This window comes from Chiroxiphia lanceolata, chromosome 9 (genome assembly GCF_009829145.1).
Source record: "Chiroxiphia lanceolata isolate bChiLan1 chromosome 9, bChiLan1.pri, whole genome shotgun sequence".
NCBI lineage: Eukaryota > Metazoa > Chordata > Aves > Passeriformes > Pipridae > Chiroxiphia > Chiroxiphia lanceolata.
In genome coordinates, this window is record NC_045645.1 from 27595908 (window position 1) to 27616598 (window position 20691).

Sequence of the window (20691 nt, forward strand, 5' to 3'; positions counted from 1 at the left end):
ACGGTGCAGGGCCAGGGTGGAGGCACCACACGTTTGCCTTGTGCATCCTGCAGGCTCCAAAGCTACGGAAAGAAGAACAATCGCGTGAGATGAAAATAAAGAGAGATGAAAATAAAGAGACTTTTCACAAAACACCCCCTTGAGTACAGATTTTACACTCAGTAAGTTCACTGTGAAAGGGTTTCCCATTCATTATATAGAAGATTTCGTACACATATCAAGAATAAATGTAAATTGCTTAGAATCCAGTGTTTTATGTGAACCTGTAAATAACATCCCTCTGCATGTCCGTGCCTCCAACTCTGCAGCTTTGGGCTGCTGGGTGAGAACCTGTAATCTGGGAATGGACTGAACAGGAAAACTGGGCTGATCACATTCACTGGGCTGGCATGAGAGGAATAAACATGTTAATTAATACAAGGGAACTCGCTTTTCACCACTTATACAAAAAAAACACCCCATGGCTAAAAGAAGCAGAGAGCAATTCTCCGTGTCTCCACAGCTTGTCGCTCTCTCACTCCACAATGCCAGATACTTCCCAGCTTCGGGAAGCACTGAGGTCACAGGCACAGGGAGGCAGAACTCAGGATGCTGCCCTAGGACCTGTGCTGGACAGCCCAGCACATCACACAACCCACAGCAACAGGAGGCAGGAATTAATCCCGCTGCCCCACTTGGTCCCAGACCCCTTGGATTGCTCAGGCAGCTCCAAGTGTGAGTTGCTCCATCCCAGACATTACATTACACTGTCAGAGTTCCTTCCCCTCCACCCTCTGCACTTAAACACAAGCACAAAACTGAGTGCAGAAAGAGCAGACTTTTAAATCAGCGTAAGTTTACCGAGTCCAAACTGTTTAAAGTTAAAGTTTATTTGTATTCTTTGTAGGAATATCAATAAAAGTCCTCAAATGTATCTGTATCTGTACATATTACAAGAACCTTCAAAAATTATTCACAGAACAAAAATAAATCTTCTTTAGAACAAACCCAGGCAATGAAATGCAGAAATGGATCTCAGAGACCAAACAGTCCAGTGCTATGAGCATAAAAATACGCCTTGAAAAACAAGTTTATTCCTTTTTAAGGTGTACTTTGTTGAAATAAAAAATAAATTATTTAGAGCTATCACTGTAAAACAGTTCTGTGTAGTAACACTCTTATTAAGGCCCTTGAGACAGAAAGTCTATTTTTACAGGTAGGATTCCTGGCAGGCATGATCTGTAAGGACATGCTCACTCTGCTGGGAGTTAACTTACTGTGGAGAAGCAAACACCTAAAAACATTGGCCTAAATTTAACCCTTTTTTCCTCTGGCAGACTCAGCTGGATACCTGTGTCTGACCAAGCCAATCGCTGATGGAAATACATTTTGTGGTCCAACCTGGACAGGAATTGTTTTCCAGGAAACAACACAGACATTTGTGCAGAACACAAGCAGAATTCACACACACAGGTAAGTATTGCTGACACATCCCACGGGCATGGCTGGACAACTGATGGACTTCAAGTCAGAAGCTGGTGGGCTTAAGCAAGCATTAAAACATGAGATTAATATATCATGGGAAATAAAAACAAGCTAAGCCAACCCAAAGCAAATGCATGTACATAAAACAAACCCCATTTCTCAGAGGATTTATTAGATGGATAAAGAATTTGTTAGTGAATACACCTCATACTCTCTAACTAGAAAGTACACACATCCCTTTCCAGGCTCCTGTAGATCCCCTGCCTGAGTTATGCCACTGGAGAGGAACGTGGCAAAATGTGTAGCTGTATGAATCTGTGCTTTTATGCATAGCTGCCCATTTCTGATACAACAGGGAAAAAACAGCTTGTAATTCCTGGATGTGAAATCTATTTCCCTTAAAAAAAAAAAGGGTCTGAATTCCTGGAGTTGCAAAGAACAGGGATTTACAGGATGCTGCCCCTAGGCTGTGCTCCCTCTGTCCTCTTAGTGCCTATCCCATGTCACTCTGGCCATCTCTCACACACTCTGCAGACACCACACACAGTGTGCCATGAGGCCACACACAGGAGGCTGCTCAGAAGCCTGGGTGGCTTTGAGGTTTGGGAAGAATCCTCCTGGAAAGGTAATAGCATGGCCAGCACTGACCGAGATGCCAGGATGGGGCGACTTTCCTGTTCAGTCTGAGGAATACACGAGTATTCCTTCCTCCTGCAGGCTATTCCATTTTTCCGACCCTCCTTCCTCTGTTTCCTTGCACAGGATTAGACACAGCCCAGTGCCTCTGCTCAGAGTACAAACCCAAACCCAGTGTCTGTCACGCTCCCCATAACACACATCACACTATTCCCTCCCTTGCTGCTGCAGAACCCACTGGCTACGAGTCTAAACCCAAACGTGCTCAGGCCCAGGCAGGGGCTCCTGCTCCCGAGCAGACACGTGGTTTAGTGCCACTTGAATTTTTATCAGTCTGGATGAAATAGGAACTGGCATTTTCACATATTGTCAGCTTGAGGCGGCTGAAAATTTCTCTGGAAAGCTGCTCAGTAACAAACCAGGAGAGACAGCTGCCAGGAGCAGAGTGTTTTGTGCTGCAGCTGATCAATTCTAGTCTTGCAACACTGAGTCTGCAACCCTCACCCCCTCTGGGGTCAGCAGGCAGCATCTCCTCAGCGGCTGGACTCGGAGGAGAACACTTTGCACCTCAGGGGAGAAACAACCAGCCCAGCAACAAGCTGTGAGGACCACACTGATGGGTCAGACTCTAAAAGAGTTGCTACTTTTTCCTACAAGCTCTAACACATTGTTAGAGCGATGCACTACTGAAACAGGTGATCAGACCTCACCAAAACAAATGGATCTTGGGGCAGGGATCATTTCCCCTCTAAAAATCCAGGCTGAAATGCTGCCCCTATTGCATTTCGCTGCAGAAACCAAAGTGGACACCTCAGACAGAGCCTTCAGCATCAAACCACACAACTCAGCCAGCCCCTCTGCCAGTACCAGGGCACTGGGGAGCACAAGTGAAAGGCATTTCCCCAATTAATGCCAGACTCACACTCCCAGAACAACACATCTGCTTCTGCCTCATTCTATCAGTGCAGATCAGCTGTTTTCACGCCTCGGTCACAGCACACCCCACTATCTGCGCTCTGCAACAAGTCAGCAATGCACATGCCCATCCCAAAAGGCTACTTCTGGGAACATGTTTCCCGTGCTGCAGCTGTGCAATTCCAGCACATAGCTGTGGGGAGATGCAGCTCCCACAGAAATACTCCACAATACTCCACAAACAGGGGGTTGCAAAGGTTTTGTGTCAGAGAGCCACTCACACGACAGGTTAATACAGACTCGAGAGGCTTCTACGGCTGAGAGACATAAAGGAAGGAAGGAAGGAGGAACTTAAAGGCACAGTTTGAGGAAGAAAATATCAGAGGTCAGCGAGGACCTAGAGCTGGAAGACAGTTTGGAAAGTATGGAAAAGTAATCACTGCTGAGCAAATGCAGAGCACAACCCCCAGTGTGTCTGTGCTGACCCCAAACAAGCCAGGGCCGCTCCTCGGCCTTCAGCACCAAGTCACAGCCCAGCAGCCAGAACAGCTTTGATCTCAAAGAACCCAGCACTGAACACCAACCCCAACTGGCTGCAGACGAGTGAGCTCTAGAAGGCCTTGCCAGGATTGATCCACACCCATCCTACAGTGCAGGACACAGGGGCTCTGCACTGATGCAGAGTCACGGAACACGCTGGGGTGATAATGGTAACTCAAGTACTGTGACACAAGCATCAGGCACAGCAGTTACACACTGCACCCACCAGCTGCATTAACCACAGAGATTCATTCATTTCCAAAAAAACCCCAAGCAAACCTGACAACCAAATCAGGGTCTTAGTATTGTGCCAATAATTCACGTGCAAGAAACTGGGACACTCCTGCATTTTTCATGACACATCCCACACCCAGGCACCCCTCGAGCTTTTGTCTCCAACTCAAGTAAACTTTTCCAATTTCCACAACGTGTGTGAATGGTTAATCACACTCGTTATCAGTACATTTCTGTAATTCAAAATTTCAATTGCTGCTCCAATAAGTTTATTTACTGTGAGTTTGGGGGCCAGAAATGCACAGCAAAAACTGGAAGTGAAGATTCACGTGCTATTACATGACTCCAGAACCTGGGGCTTTAAAAAAACCCCAAACCTCTCAGAGTAACTATTGTGACATTTGGTGAAATCACGAGAATTGACAATACAAAGGCATTTCCTGCTCACCTGTTGCAGGTTGTGAATGTCACTATTTCCCAGGAGAAGGTCACTTTGGAATGATATCCCATTCACACACAGCCTGTAAGCATGCTTCTATGAAATGCAACTGGAAGGAATTGGAGACAAAAGCTTAGTCAAAACTCCTCAAGGAAAACTGGTGTCTACAGAACTCAAAAAAAAAAAAAATAAAAAAATCATTCCTTTAAAGTATCCAGAGAAAGAAAATTTCAGTGGAAACGGAAGATCACACCTTTAATTGGAACTAGACTGGCTAAGCAAGTGGCTGAAACACTGAAAATGAGCGAGCATTAAAATACAGAAATTCTCTAGAAAAAGGGAATTTTGCATATGGAATCTCCTGTGCTGGGCACGGGCACCCTTTGATTAGCCCTTTCCGAGAGCATTAACCTGGTTGTTCCGGATGGAGTGCAGAGAGGGAATTCAGGGTGCAGCTGCACAGTGTGTACAGTGGGGACTGGCTAGAAATTGTTAAAAAAGTATTTACAGGTCTGTAAATTCTCCAAACAGAAAATATAAAACTACATTAGTTAAAAAAAAAAAAAAAAAAAAGAATCCTACCAGGAAATCCTGCAGATTCCCTCTGTCTGACGGGAAGCCTGACTGTGCAAATGCAAGGAAACCAGGTTGCTGCTCCCACTTTGTACCTTGTCAAAATCGTCAGAAAGACTGTTTTTTTTCCTGGAGTCCTATTGAAAGCAGGTACAGGACACAGCAAGAGTCAGTTTTCTTGCTAAAACGTTTGCTATCAAGTTTGCGTTCAGTTAAAGACCAGCTGGGGAAGAGGGGAATGAACCCAGCCGATGAGTTTTCCTATGGAATCCATTCCATTCCACTCATGTCCTCCTATCAGCCAGCTGCTGTCTCAGGTACTCCACTGCTCACCTCTCTCACCCACAACACACACACACACACACTCCCCTCTTCCTCCTCCCAGGACTGCAGTGCTTTCAACAAGAGAAAAACATAATAATAATAATAATAATAAAAAAAATAGCAATAATTAAAAAAATCTACAGTATTCACCTCCTTTTGGTACTTTACATTGGCATTTTCTGTACACGACCCAAGAGCTCCCTCTATTTACACAGTGATCCGGAAGGACTTGTTCTCGGGAGCCTGGTTCTCCTGGCCCTGAGTGGGGAATCAAAGCCCACCCTTCAGACTCGGTTTTCCAATTTTATTAAACTGAAAAAAATGTACAATACTTTATTAAATGTACAATACTATCTTAAAACAATTTTAAATACAATTTCTTTAAATACAATCTTAAAACGACTTTAGAATAATTTTAGAACAAATTTTTTTTTTTTTTTTTTCCCCAAACAGTACAGTTTTTAAACAATACAATTTCCAATGTACAGAACTATGTACAACAACGACAACGGGGAGGTGGGGGGGTGTGTGTCGAGTCTGCTCCGTCTCGGCTCCATGGGCAGCACCGGGAGGGCGGGTCAGAAGCTGCTGTTCTTGAATTCACCATTCTCCGTGATGGAAAGCTTGGGGGGGTTCCCATTCCGGACGTGCATGGTGTAGCGCTCCTTCACCTGCGTCAGGGCGCTCATCAGCCGCGTGTTGGCCGAGTCCAGGAACACGATCCGCTTCTCCTGCAACAGACACCCCACAGCGTCAGAGCTCCCCCACGCACCCGGCGGCCTCGGCGGGGAGCGGCCCCCGGGTGGGTCCAGGCGGAGGCAGCTGGGCCAACATTCCCTGGTGAGATGGGCTGCCTGCCTCTTTCTGTTTTCCGGGGGTGCCACGGGCTCCGCTCCGGCCCTCCTGGACTTCTGGCGCGACAGCGAGTCCCGGTTACATCGGTGACTTGATCCAGCCGTGGGGGGCTCCACCCAGCCAGCGGGATTTTGCCACAGGGGAGCCGGAGTGGGGAGGGGAGTGTTGGTGTTGATAGCAACGATAGCCAATTTAAATATTGTTTTTAAAACTGCGTCAGAAAAAAACAGAAACAGGCAGCAGAAAACAAAAGTGGTGGGGGTTTCGTCTGGCAGAGAAAACAAGTGGTATCTACCGGCCATAGTCTCTGTCTTTTGGATGGAGTGTGCTCAGAGTAAACTCATGGGATGCTTGAAACAAATAAATAACAATAAAAAAAAAAAGCGGATAACGGCAGCCTGCGGTGACGGTGCAACAGCAACACAGAGAAGCAGCAGCCAAAAGCTAACGCTCAGGGGTTACTGGAGGTGAGGGGGACAGGGCAGAGTGGGTGGGGGGAGATGCCATCGACAGAACACAAAGAACAAACACGGAACACACTGCTCCTAGGCCCATTCCAGCTCAGGGGGCTCCCAGGCTCCACGAATCCGTGTGCCCGGTTAGATTCTCCTTGCACAGAAGGTGCCAGCCTCCACCTTCAGCAGACAGCTCCAGGATGGGGGCTAAAATTTATATAACCCATCACCAGCCCCAGCCTGCTGACAGTGGGGTATCTGCAGTGGGATACAGCACCGGAGGGACAAGCCAGAGTCGGTGGCACAATCAGAAATGACAATTTTCATCTTTCCTAAAAAAGTAATAATAACAGTGCAGCCACAGAAAGCAGCACTAGAGTCAGCACAGAGGTAACTGTGCTCTCCATGCTACCGACTGGCTTTTGTTCTTTGAGAAGGGAGAATTTACTCGACTGAAATAAGCTGTGTGCAGGAACTCTTCCCAGTCCAGCCCGTTGAGAAACAAAATGGAGGGGAAAAAACGATGCAGGGAAGGTATAAACATTAAGGAAGTTCAGATACAGTGCTCAGGAGACCCACGGGCTACCACAGGCCCTTGGGATTCAGATCCCAGCCCATCAGGGTGTGGTACAGCACTAATCAGCTTTTCTCAGCGGGCTCCCCCACAGGGTTAAGTGCTCAGGGGCAAAAACAAGGCAGAATTTAAGTCCTGCTTCTGTTAGGGCCCTGAAGAGACCAAGCTCTGTGTAAATAAACAGAAGAGGAAGCACAAGGCACAGAGCCCTGCCCTAGCCCTCATCCTGATCCAGCTGATGGGAGCAGGGAGAACACAGAGCAGGGGAGTTACAGGCCTTTCCTCTCCTGTGCTGAAATGAACCCTGCAGAACACAACTGCCTCAGCAGGAATGTGCTCCTCAGCAAGGCAAAGCTCCTACTCCTAAATTTCACCTGGAATACATAATTTAGAATGAAAATATCTCTGTCTGAAATTTTTTCCGAAACATTTCTGCAGAATTTTCCCCAAGGGTTCAGAATAAAAGGCTGGTTTGTCTTCTGGCACCGCTGAGCTCTCACTGAGCCGGTCTGCGAAACAGCTGGAAATCTGCACTTGGAAAATCCCTCTGAAGAGCATGAGCTTGGTGAGTAGAGGCATCTTCTCACTGAAAGGAAAAGTAGATCTACCAGGCACATCTCTAACGTGCTCGGATCAGGCACAGGGAGCGGGAGGAGCTGGAATGGGTAGGAGGTCAGTGTGCTGGGCCAGGACTGGGTACTGCTCAGCTAGAGAACTGAGTGGGTTTACTTGCCTGTTGGAATTATCTCATCCCCATTTATGACCTGTAATTTAACACAGCGGAGATGTCACTTGCAATAGCAACTGGGCCAGTACTCTTTTGCAGCTCCGCTGCTCCCAGGAGAGAGTTTAGCCAGGCCTATCCCCTGCTTGGTCAGAGACCCAGAGCCTGGAACCACCCGAGGTGCTGCTCAGGGTCAGGAGAACAGCTCGTGTCCTGTGCCAGTGCCACTAAGCACAAAATCCCGGGTCAGTGCTGCCCGTGGCAGCCTTTAACTCTTCAGCCAGGTGTGATGGGCTGGGTTACAACTCCACGAATGTCACGTAAAAAAAACCCTTTCCTTTTCTAGCCACTGAAGGAATCACAGACTAAATAAAATCTTCCAAGCACAACTTCAAGGGATTGCTACAGAACCCAGCAAACACCTGGGCTCCTCCGGCGAGTCTGTTCCGAATCTTTCACCAGTTTCCTCCTCTGCTCAGGTACCCAAGAAAGGGCAATGACAACTACACTTCCCCCATGGCCTGGCATGCCCATGACAGTGAAGCAGTTAAGGTTTGCTGGTGACCTTGCTTGTCCAAGAAAAAAATAGTCAAATTAAAAGAGGAGTCATTAATGCTGCTGGTTTGCTCCTGGTTTTGGGTTTTTTTTTCCCACAATTTCCACCTCAGGTGATAAATGCCGCATCATTTTATGAAGTGTGATGGAGGATCTACCCCCAGCCCTGAGGGTCTGAAGGTCTCACAAGTCAGCAGTGGCCCCTCTGACAGCTGATGACACTAGGATCAGAGTGGTCCACGCTCCACCTTGCTAGTCCATAACCAACACTGAGGCTGGGAGGCTCCTGGCACGGACAGGTAACAACAGGAAGGGCAGGTTTCTTGCTCAGTCACAACCTCTCACGTCTTCCCCTCCAAAACTCACTTTTTGTGTTTGCTCAGTGCCCCTTCCACCTTCTTGACGCAGATGAAAAATGTGTCACCCCCTTCAGAATCCAGGCTGCTGCCTGGATCAGCTGCCATTCCATGTGTGGAACAGTGAGATGTGCCTACTGTGCCTACCTCCAAAAAACTGCCCAGCACATTCACATCTTTCAAAAAAAAAAAAAAATCTGCTATAAATATGTGTTACCAGGCTTTTAAAAACACAGCTTTTTGCTGCTTTATATTTTCCTCCAGTTCCACGTGAGTTCAAACGTTTCTAATACCCCAGTGCCACCCTTAAACGTGTTCAACAGCCTCAATAGAGGCTCCCCCTCCACCACTCTTTGTGTAGGGAAGCAACTTTCTGAAATAACTTCGGTTATTCCTGAAAAAATTATTAAGGAAAGTTTCCAGTTGGAACTCCTGAAAAGCCCAGAAGCAGGAAAGAGACCCTCCAAATGCAAATACCACAAATGTAACACGGCAGGCAGATACAAACCAGTCCCAGGTCCTGTTGTGGGATCAGCACAGACACAGAGGAAAAGCTGGAATGACCCCATAGGATACACCCACATGCACTGCCTGCTGGATCCCCTCCCCACAGCTGCCCTGGGGTGACCAGGGCAGGCACTGCAGGTCTGTGGAAAATGGGCATTTCCTCAGGATTATCAGGGACGGCCAACTGGAGTGAAATGCCACACATGACATTCCCAGAGCAATGCTCTGTTGCAGCATTCTCTTTCCTTGACTCCACTGTCCAAAGCCATGCTTGGAGCTGGCACAGCTGAGATGCATGCACATGGCAGCTGAACTATGCTGGGGTGGGGCACAGCTTTCCCAGAGGTCCCAGGCCCACACTTGGAACAACATCTCCACGATGCACTGCTGTTCCTTTACTCCCTTGGAATCTCACAAAGTAGCAAAGGTTTTGGAGAAGTGATCAGTCCTGGGATTTGCTGCCAGGCTGCCTCAAAGCCCAGGTCAGGCAGGTCTGTATGAATTAAATGCCCCAATTCTCTCCCAGAAGGCAGTAAGTGACACCATGGGCTGACCCGGCTTGGGAGATAGGGAACAATGCTGGGGCAGGAGAGAGGGAGAATAAGGGGTTCTACACACGAGTTCTTGGAGATCCCAAGCTCCTTACCTACCTGTGCATCAATGATTTTCTGCTTTGCATCAATGACAGCTTGCATCTCTGCGTGATCCTTTTTCAGCTCCTCTTCAACGGCCATGAGTCTGATGAGCAGAGAGGGACAAATTAGGACAGTTTAATACTATTCCCAAGTGTTTCAGGTACTCTGGCCTGTTGGTTTGACTTCTGTGCTTGTCCTGGCTCTGGCAAGGGAAGCAGGGAAGAATTCTGCTGCTCTCAGGAAAGATTATCTCTCCATCTGACACTCCCAATTGCTTAACCTTGTTATTCTCAGAATGGACACTGCCAAAAATGCAACTGCTCTGACAAACTGATCTCACGTACAGATTCCAAACAAAGGAAGAAAGATCTGCAATAAGTACAACAGAGACCAGGGTTACACAATTCCGAAACATTTTCCTTTGCTCTCCTGACAATCTCAGGCAAGCTTCCCCACCTGCATCCCCCTTTCTTCACCTCTAAAACAGGATGGAGAGAATACATGGCACAGGGCCTGTCCTGCCCACTCCCGAACTTCCCAAAGCCTCACCTGCTGATGATGCTTTTCATCTGGCTGTCCTTCTCCTCCTGCTGCCTGCGCAGTCTCTCCTCGCTGTCCTCCAGCCTAGACTTGTACTCCAGCAGCAGCTTCTGCATCTGCTGCTCCTGCACCAGGAGCCGCCGCTCGTACTCCTCCAGCCGGCGGCTGGACACCCGCAGGCGCTCCTTCAGCTTCGCTATCTCCTGCTCGTACTGCAGGGGGGCAAGGAGGGTTACACTGTAGTACTTTATAAATCAGATGCAAAGGAAAAGAAGAGATCAGATCATCGTAATGCTCTGCTGCTCTTAAGAGGATGCTGGGTTTTTTGGAATGAGAAACAAGTTGATTGAAGCAAAGGAAGTGACAGGCAAACCTGGGGGCAACACAGAGAGGAGCACGGAGGCTCCCACTGGGCATCAAGCTGCTCCCACGCTGTAGGGTGTCACTCTGCAGCACAGTTCAAGTAGTCAGGGGGCTCTGACATGGCTCTGACTCGTAACATCTCCTGTTGCTCCAGATCTGAGCAGTTCCCAGACAGATGCTGCTAACGGCCTGTCAACTGGCCTGGAGTGCCCAAACCTACAAACCAGACTCACTCAGGACACAAATAATTCACTCTTCAGGACCCAACCAGGGCATGAAACCTCAGGTGAGGTCAGAGCAAACCGGTCACTGCAGACCAGAGCCTGTCAGGTTACCTGGCTGAGGTTTTGGTCTTCTATTTCTTGTCTCTGTGGACAATCACTTCTGCAATAGTGCCATGAATCTCAACATATTCCTTTGTTTTGGGTTCATTCACCTTCCTTAACAATCTTATGTTCTGGCTTCTTTGTCCACTGAATGTTCTTCTCCTCACTCCCTGTCTTCTCAAAATACCAAAACTCTTATACAACTTCATGCCCACAGCAGCATGTGGAGGTAACTGTATTTGGAAAAATGGAATCTACTTCTGAAAAAACATATGCTTTAAAAAAAACAGATCATAAAGATTTCCATGCAGCCCAGAAACGTTGCACTACCTGGGTGACAGGCATTTGCCTCAGGGGAAGCCCAAGACAATATTTGACTGCAACTGCTGATGAAGGCTGAGCTGCATTTACCGAGCCCTGTGCAGTCACTGAGCACATCCTAAGCTATCCTCTGTCAGGTTAACAACCCTGATTTTTTTTTTTTTTTTTACAGAGTTAATGATCACTAAAATGTTTTGCAAGCAGAGAAGAATGGCAGAATGTTGTAGCTGTAGTGCATAAATAAAAAATAATAAAACCTAATGACTTGAGCAGGATGTAATACACTCGGGCAGCGTGACTCACGATGCACTAGGTGCCAGATACCAGGCTGTGATGTACAAGCTCAGCTCTGTCAGTTTGCTCCCATTTGACATGCTGCAGCCTGTAATCTGTGCTATGGGATGCTGTGCTGCAGGAATATGTGGCAGCATGTACAGCAGGAGCTCTGCCAATACAACCCGAGTGCAAACCCGTGACGCTGCGACAGCAGGGCCTGAAAGCCCGTCCGAGCTCGGCTGTGGGTGCACAGGACTCGCTGGTCCCCCTGAGCTGGCTGCACACAGAATAAAATCTACCTTCTCAGCGTGCTTGACATCATCCAGGCTCTGTGCTGTGTCCTTCTTGGCCTCCTCATACTGCCCGTTGTTGAACACCCAGGCAGCCGTCCTTTCCACCGGTGACAATGTGGCAGAGTCCACAGGCGACTGCACCTGGGGCAGAGACAGCTGTAAGCATCCCTTGGAGAAACCACACACAAACCAGCTCTAAAATTCCCTTGATTTGGAGGAGAAAGATGCCCATGACGATCAGTCTCAAAGGATCCCCAAAACCTCTCCTGCAGGGATACACCGTCCTCCCTTGACTCTGGACGTGCAGCAACTACCTGAATCCCTCTAAAACCAGTGCACTTGAGAAATTTTTCTTTCTCTCTAAGTTCTTGTTTCCCAATCTTGTTCTTGCCTTTGCCACACTGTCAGTAAGGCTTTCTCACCCTGCCATGTCTCCCACAGAGAAAACAGAGTGACAAAGCTTTGCTCACAGGTAGGAGAGGTTGGTTTCCCTGGAGTGCTGAGGAGCTGAACTTGGGAGCAGCTTCCTCAGCCAGGCTGGGACAGACTACAGAGGAGCATGGGACTGCACAGCCTGGATCTGGGACAGCACAGCAGGGGGGTGTGACAATGTCATAGTGGTGCTGACTGGGAGAACTGTCCAACCTCTTTGGAGGCTCTCCCTCCTCTTTAAGGGAATCCAAAAAGGGAGCCAAGAAAAAAAACCCCAAGAAACTCTCCGCCTGGCTGGGGAAAACACGTCTTGCTACAAATTCCAAGCAATTTTCATGGACAAAGACGAGTTTATAAGCACAGGAATTAGCATAATTACCCCTGAAAGAGCAATAGTGTCTCAAGTTCTTGAGAAATGCAAAAGATCAAACCCCCCCCCCCAACTGCAGCGTCTTTTTGTGCCCAGGCAGCTCTTCAGCTCCCTGCCTGGCCCCATGTTGAACCAAAGTGCAACATCTTCCCTGGCTGGGGCTTCTGAAGTCCCAGTTTCAGCCAGGAGCTCTTCATGGGGGAGGGACAGCTTCTTTAGGAGTCAGGGATCATGTCACCCTCCTGTTGTGTTTCTCCTCCCAGGAGGACAGGGCTGGCAGGTGCTGCATCTGCTGCCACAGCCCAGCTGTCCTGAGCATCCACGGAAGAAGCCTCAGTAAAGATGAGTGTAAAGGCAAAGGAGAGATGTAGGATTAGCAAAAATCCCTGTATTTAGCAGAGGCCTTTTCCCTAGAAGGAACTCTTCACCGCAGACAGGCTAATAGCCCCTTAGGTATAGTGTGGCAGCCTGGCAAAGCTCCTTAATTCAGATTTATTTTTATGGCATTTGCTGTCAGGCAGCCACAGCAAGGGAGACCATGAACTGTGTGTGTGGCTCTGCCACCAACAGGCTCTTCCCAGAGGTAAATACTTTGGATTTGGAGTATTTGGAGAAATCAGGAGCAGCGATGGATAAGCATTCACTGGAGCTATGGAGGACTGAGAAAGCAGAAATGTGACTACAAAGTAGTCCATGCCCAGCCATGTTCCAGACTGCTGAGCAGCAGCAAACCTGGCCAAACAACCTTGCAAGTTTAGGGCAGATTACTTCCAGCAGCCAAACTCTGAAAGCCAACAAAGAGTAAGTGGATGGCAAGCACTTCACATGCTAATGGGTTATGAGTTATACTCTACTAAAGGGGGAAAAAAGAACCAGCCTGCTAGGATCATGTATTAATTCCCTTCTTTGCCTCTCTTCCAAAGGAACACACTGACATTTCTGTTCCCACCTACCTCCTAAATGGAAATGGAAGGCAAAAAGTGACCTCTCCCAGCAAACAAAGGGCCCAGCTCTATATTCAGAAACAAATGGGACTTGTAGAGAACAGAGTCCAACAATTATAACGCCCACAAAACATGCCTAGAAAGAACATGCCCAGAAAGAACATGCCCAGCTTCTCTCTTCTCTTTCTCTTTTTTAAGTAAGAACGGAATTCCACAACAAAATTTGCAATTAAAAGCACGCAGTGGAATTTGCCTCAAAAAAAAATGTCGGCCACTTGATTTGGCAACACTTTGAGACGTTGTGCATGGGTGGGGGGAAGGAAAGAACAAATTGATTTCTCCGAACAAAGCAGGAGCAAGTACTCTAATGAATCCAGTGGAAACAATTAGTATAGAAAACAGAGTGGGAAAATAAGTGGGTGCACATCCCTTTCAAATTTATCCTTGTTACTGGCCTAAAAATGCCCTACCACCACCACACAAGGCCTAATTGTATTCCATGAACACCTATCCATGCCTCTATGCCCAAATGTAAAACACAGGAGGACACAAACATACCCACTTCAAATAATACACAATTGCTTTTTTGGGTGTTACTAACTTGGCCTATTAAAGCTTTGCTTTGTGATTCAGTGTTTCTGGTCTCCTACTTCAGTGAACTTCAGGTATCAAAGTAGTTTTGAAGCCCTGATTGCTCCTGGGTTCCCAGGCATCATTCAGATTTTCTGCCTTTAATTGCAGCATCCAGGAGTTTGCCAAGAACGCTCCACTGACAGGGACAGCAGGAAAACCTTGGGCAGAGGTTGCTCTGCCAGCTTCACCTCACAGCCCAAAGCCTTCCTCCTGCAAAACCTCTGACCTGCACATCGAGTTTTTTACCTTCACTGCAGCGCCGAGCATTTAAACTTCTCTTTAAATTAACTCAGGAAAAGATTTTCCTACACAGCAAATCACAACAGGATTATCATTATTTCTTTCAAAAATGGCAAAGGAATGTTGGCTTTTTGACAGGAAACCTTTGATTTAGAGTTGCCTATGAACAACTGATAAAGCGCATTAGGAGCTGGTAGATATAAGCACTCACTTTCAGAAAATATCTGCATTATTCATAGTTTGGGATGATTAATGAAAAAACAGCACTTATTTGAGGACCAGCAAGAGATTGTTTCATCATGGTGAAATATGGATTTCTCCACACTTTAGACAACCGTGCTTATTTGTTACTTTGGCAGCAGTTTATTCCGTGATGTTTTATCTTTGTTCATTTCCCTGTTTTGAGGCAGCTCTGCTTTTAAATTAGCACCACAGGGCAAACTCAGTCTCTCGTGGCAATCTGAACTTCCATTCGGAACAAAGCTGCTCCTGTTTGGGTTTTTTTTTGTTTTGTTTTTTTTCCATTTAATTCAGGGAATGTTTCCAGTTCTGTTTCTTTCAGCAGGCTTGCTGCTACCTTAGTAAATGGAAAGCAGTTCTTTTTGAATGTAGTACAAAAGCATCCCGGTGTAAGAGATAAGCTGGCTTGCCAAGCTTATGATGGTGACAAGCATGACTAGTCCTTACACTTAACCACTGGCTTAAGTGCTGCTGCTCTCGATTCAGCTCAACTCCAAGGTCAGGAGGCTTTGCAGCTCAAGGAGCAGTGGGCTGAACCCCCAAGCAGAGAGGCCTGGAGACAGGCTTTCCTTACCTGCTGCGTCTGCTGCCGCTGAATCGCCCGCACCTTCGGGACGGGGCTTTCCCTGGAGGAGGAGGACTGGTGCCGGGAGCGGTTCCCGTTCTGGATGGGCTCGGTGCCCATGGCCCCCGACGCCCCGGACATGCTGCCCGTGCTGCGCAGGGAAGGGCTGTGTGTCAGGGTGTGCAGCGTTTTGGCCCTGGTGCCCAGCACGGTCTGGTCCATTTTGCGGATCTGGGCCTGGCTGCTGCTGTTCTGCCGGGGCAGCACCACCGGCACGTGCTTGTCCGTGCCCGCGGGGCGCCGGGACGAGTCCTCGCTCTGCGAGCTGCGCTTGGCAGAGTCCTCCAGGCTGCTGTTGCTGCGCCCGCTGGGCTTGAAGTCCTCGCTGTTGCTGCGGCTCCGGGAGCTGGCAGTGCTCAGGTTCTCCGGGCTGGAGTCCACAGAGGCCTTGGCCATCGGCGGGCTCGGGTTGTTGAGCTGGTAAACCGGGTTCTGGAATGAGAGAGGCCGGAGGCTGCCCTGTTGGTTCCAAGCCGGGTGCAGAGGCCTCCGAACCTGGGGAGCGCTCTGGGGGGTGCTCTGAGTGTCCCACAGCTGTTTGATGTTGGCCACCTGGGTGACGGAGAGCTGGCTGCCGGCCAGGCGCAAAGGCACGTCGTGCATCATGGAACCAGAGTCACCGTGGGTCGTGTGAGGGTCCTGGAGGTCCATGAGGGAGATGCTACGTCCGTTGGGCAAGACACTTACCTTCTCATCCTTATCCGAGCATGTCATGCTCTGGGTGGATGCCTGCTGAACCAGCAGTAAGGTCTTGCCCCTAAAATGTCCATCTACATTTTCCTGGGTTGGAGACTTCAGTCTGTTTATGTCCCTGTGGAGTGGAAAGGAATTCGGTTAATTTTTGAGCAGCCAAGACCCCAAGAGATGTGTCCCAGAGAAGTCCTTCTACCTCATTTAACCTCCCCCCACTGAAAGCTTCAAGGAACCAGACTTCCTTTTATGAGCATTTTGTGTGCAAGTCAGAACACACTCTTCTTTAATTACAGCTTATCTTGGAGAATTGTGTTTGATTCAAGAAGTGCTTCATCTTTATTTTTTTTTCAGAGGTGAAATCCAAACCATTCCCCACCAAGTCCTCCCCCCTTAGCCCCTTCTGCCTCCAGCAGACATCAGATCCCATTTAACCCTTTGCCAGCATTATGTAACAAGTGGAAATGGCCTCAAGTTGTGCCAGGGAAGGTTTAAATTGGGTATTAGGTAAAATTTCTTCACCCAAAGGGTTGTCAAGCCCTGGCACACGCTGCCCAGGGCGGTGGCGGAGTCACCACCCCCCGAGGGATTTAAAAGGCGTGTAGATGTGGCACTTGGAGACACTGTTTAGTGGTGGCCTTGGCAGTTCTGGGTTAGCAGTTGAACTTGATAATCTTAGAGGGCTTTTCCAACCTTAATGATTCTATGACTCCATGTATTATGGAGGTCTGAAAATTCAGCAGGAGTTGTGTCAAGGTTCCTGTATATCTGGATGTAAGCTCAGAGGGCAGAGAATTCCATATGACAAAACTGGCCCCTGTACCTGACAGCACAAAAATTGCTCTGAGACCGCAGCAGCCGAGCTCTTTGGCAGTTCTGCCGTGTCACAGCTCCAGATTAACAGCTGTTACAGTAGAAGAAATGCTGCACTAAACACAGCAGGGACTAGTTTTGCTGTTCCACAAGAAATAAGTTCCACCTACAGCTCAGTTTTTCCATCAGCAGTAAATAAGCAGCCCGATGGCCAGAAGGAAACACAATGGCTGACTGTGCATCTGGACACCCAGGCTGGCAGTAAATCCTAAAATTGGTTTTAGCAGCTTAAGTCACTGACTCCCAGAGATGTGTTTGAGTCCTGGCTAAGTCCAAAGCTTCAGGTCCCCAGTGCCACCTTGTGCACATCTTACTGGGAGCGTGTACTCCCCCGAGAGAGGCCCAAGCTCCCCGTTCCACAGTGGGGCTGGGCAGCCAGTTCAGGCGATGAAGTGCTCGACTCTTAGAATCACAGAGCCATAGAATGGTTGAAAGGGGACCTTGAAGGTCATCTTGTTCCAACTCTTCACAGGTTTAACAGTGCCCCCCACGCCTGCCCTCGAGCCCTGGCTGGGACATACCCATCGGTGGGGTCCTCGGTTATCTTCTGAAGTCCCGAGGAGAGACTTCCCGTGACGTTTGGACTGGAGCTGTGCTCAGTGAAACGCTTCAGCTGCTGCTGCGTGGGTGTGGGGTTGGTCATTGATTTTGTGATATCCGCAAGAATACGAGGAAGGGGTCCCAGTTTTGCCACGGTTGCCTGTAGGAAGGAATTTTCACCCTAATTGGATACAAGCACCGCGACATCCGCCGGGTTTTTGATTTTTGGTACCGGTGCACAGAGGCGGAGGGATGGAGGTGGAAGGAAGGAGGGTGGGTGGTTGTGTGCGGGTGTGCCAGGATCGGAATGCAGTGTGTTATGGAGCAGCGCAACGACGGCGACCAGATGGATGGAGGAGACGAAACGGGGTGCGGCAGACATTGAGGAAAGAAAAGGAAATAGAAAAGAAATTAGGATTGACCCCCCAAAAATAAAAATCATGCTCAATAAAACAAAACTGTTGCCATTCCAGTGCAAAACTATCATGCAAAGCACGCTAAGTCCAGAGTGGGTGAGGTCAAAGTGAAAACTACGGCAACTGCTCACTGAAGGGCATTCAAAGGCTACAGATCCAGCCAGTGTGGGGAACTTTCCAGGCAGAGGGTGTCGTGTGGTAAAGGAAATGCATGCCAACAGACAAGGGGATGCAGCATTCCAGGGGATCACGAGAGGATCACAGGGGTTGAGGGTGATGGGGAAAGGGGAGGTTTTCATCTCATAAGCCTTTCACTTTTGGCATCCTGCACCGACGCCTTCTCCTGGCGCACCGTTATCAACAACGAAGCCATTCTTCCCTACCTACATGTGAAAAATAACTGCATGAGAGCACCAAAGATCCTCATCCCAATATCATCCCACCAGCATGGGATTAAACGTGTGGCTGCAGTTACAGTTTAGCTCAGTGCTGGCCAGGCCTGGGGTGAGAGCAGCTGGCCTTCAGCAAGGAAGGCTGCTCCTCCACGCTCTGGCTTTCTCACCCCTTTGGGCCACTGCTGGGATATCAGCTACAGGGCATCTCCAGGCTCTTGGGACTGCAGGAAGAAGGTGAAGGTGCTGCAGGTTTATACAAAAAGTAAAACTCTGCTACAAAACCAATGTCCTTCTCAAAGATACCCTTATTTTCCTGTAAGCAGGTATTCAGTTGGGCTCCACAGAGAGGTCTCTTTACAGACACTTCTGTGGCTATTAAAATCGCTGAGGTGACTTCTCTCATCATTTCCCAGTCACTCCCTACAGTAAAGCTCTATTGCATGTAACTTTACCCCTCAGTTCTCTTTTTAGCAAACCCCTATACCAGCTCCCAAGGGCCTGCTAGGATAGATCCATGTGTCTAACCTATGGAAAGGGCTATGCAGATCCATACATTTGGAATGTACATTGTGTGCACGTACGAGGGAAATGGAAAAACAAGATCACAACTTGTTATCAAACAAGAGATTAATACACAGTCTTTTTGAGTCAAGGACATTTCAATTTACTCTGATACAACAAGCTCAGTTTTTTGCTTTCTCTTTTAAATAATGTACTGTGAGAAAATAGATACCCAACAAATAACTATTTTGGCAAACCTTAATGCAATAAAAATATTGAGTGCATTGCCATTCACCTCACCTCTCCAGTTTCAAAAGAAAGAATAAGATAAATGGAATATGGACAAAATAATGCACCTCTAAAAGTTGAAATATGTAACAGTTCCAAGCACTTGGGAAAAAAAAAAAGGACTCACAGCTCAGCTTTTCTGGGCCTTATCAACTACCTTTGCTTATCAAGGTTTTAACGATTTTGGATCCTGCAAAGCCACATAGCTAAGGAAAAGCAAAGTCCTACCTTTCCTCCTTCTGCAGCTAAATGGAAGCAGTGTTTATTGTTGGTGGTGAATGCTGGGATCAGAACAGAACCTGGACACTGCACCTGGACCTCAGCACAACCCACAGCAGAAAGCATCTTGCTCTGTTACAGGATGACACTCGGGAGTGCATCCAGGTTTTCACATGGCATCCTCTTGTATGCCAAAATCAAAGACTACGGAAATGAGACCATCTCAGCAGGCTTTGGATCAGGTCCTCGATGAGAACAGTTCTGCAGGGCCAACACATTCCTCCATCAGAGCTGGGGGAGGGCCTGGTGCCCAGCAGAGCACCTCCCTCGGCACCAAAAGGGCACTGCAGCGTTGCCATTGTCTCTGTCCAAACACCTCCCCTTCTTCCAGCTCGCTTATGAGAAAGGACTGGCTGCTCAGGGAATTCCAGGTGTACTTTTAAGCTCTGCCTTCACCACCTGACCTTCCTAAAGGCTCCGCAAAGTGTTTGCAGAGCTGCCGAAGCCCAACCACTTCACACGCCCCGCTCCAGGCCTTGATCCGAAACCGCGGAAGGAACGGTTGTGAAATACCCCCACCAAACACCCCCCTCCAAAGCTGCTGCCTTCAGCTGCTCCCTTGATATTTCCTGGTGTTTACTGTTGCTACGATACCATCCCTAGATCCACCCTCCCAGGCCTCCAAAGGGCTTTACCTTATCAAGCTGGGACACAACCTCCCACAGGAGGGAATGCAGCACCGAGAGCTCTCTGCCCAGGTCGATGTAGCCGTCGTATCCAGGCATGTTGGAGATGGTATCCGGGTTAGAGAGCTCCCTCAGGAAACGCTGCATTCCTCCCCACTCGTGCTCCAAAAATTCATTCATGAAGGCCATGTACTCTTCTTTGATGCCAAACCTGCAGGGAAGGGAGGTGGGGGAGGAAACCCAGTCAATAACCTCCACACAAAATACGGAGTACAAGTGCTTGCAGACAGTTTACTTAAACACTTAACTTTAGGCCTGCCTTTCTGAAGATTTGGAGTCTTTAAAAAAAAAAATAAAATAAAAAGAGATTTCAAAATCTGGAGATTTTGACTCCAAAATCTGGAGATGTTGAAAATCTGAGGATTTTGAAGCCTTGGAGGAAAAAAACCACATGGACAATTTCTGTTTTCTTAGACTTATTTAAATACTACTGATTCACTGTTCATATTACAATCAAGGGCTTAACACATCTCTTCCCTCTCTCCCACAAGACAGTCTTTTTTTCCTTCCCTTCTCTGCACCTGCTCCCCTGTAAGAGATGTGCCATGTCCTTTGTATCGTTCAGCTGGGAATTGTGGAGGAAAATCATGATCCTAGGTGGGAACAGGCTTCTTTCCTTTTGAAATAGCATAAA

General features: G+C 48.1%; 1 protein-coding gene across 9 annotated transcripts in view; it reads right to left on the reverse strand.

The window, feature by feature from the left end:
* Positions 1 to 849: 849 nt before the first annotated feature.
* RASAL2 (RAS protein activator like 2) overlaps positions 850 to 20691 on the reverse strand; it is a 190608-nt gene continuing 170766 nt past the window's right edge. For 6 of the 9 annotated variants that reach the window (XM_032696295.1, XM_032696291.1, XM_032696290.1 and 3 more), the window contains 8 exons: positions 20007 to 20208; positions 17474 to 17673; positions 15339 to 16200; positions 11912 to 12046; positions 10336 to 10538; positions 9802 to 9889; positions 7743 to 7773; positions 850 to 5856 (listed from right to left, as the gene is read on the reverse strand). In XM_032696295.1, the coding sequence (XP_032552186.1) occupies positions 5726 to 5856; positions 7743 to 7773; positions 9802 to 9889; positions 10336 to 10538; positions 11912 to 12046; positions 15339 to 16200; positions 17474 to 17673; positions 20007 to 20208 (1852 nt within the window). In that variant the 3' untranslated portion in view covers positions 850 to 5725. The remainder of the gene's footprint in view (positions 5857 to 7742; positions 7774 to 9801; positions 9890 to 10335; positions 10539 to 11911; positions 12047 to 15338; positions 16201 to 17473; positions 17674 to 20006; positions 20209 to 20691) is intronic. The other 3 variants (XM_032696293.1, XM_032696294.1, XM_032696292.1) reach the window with 3 other exon arrangements.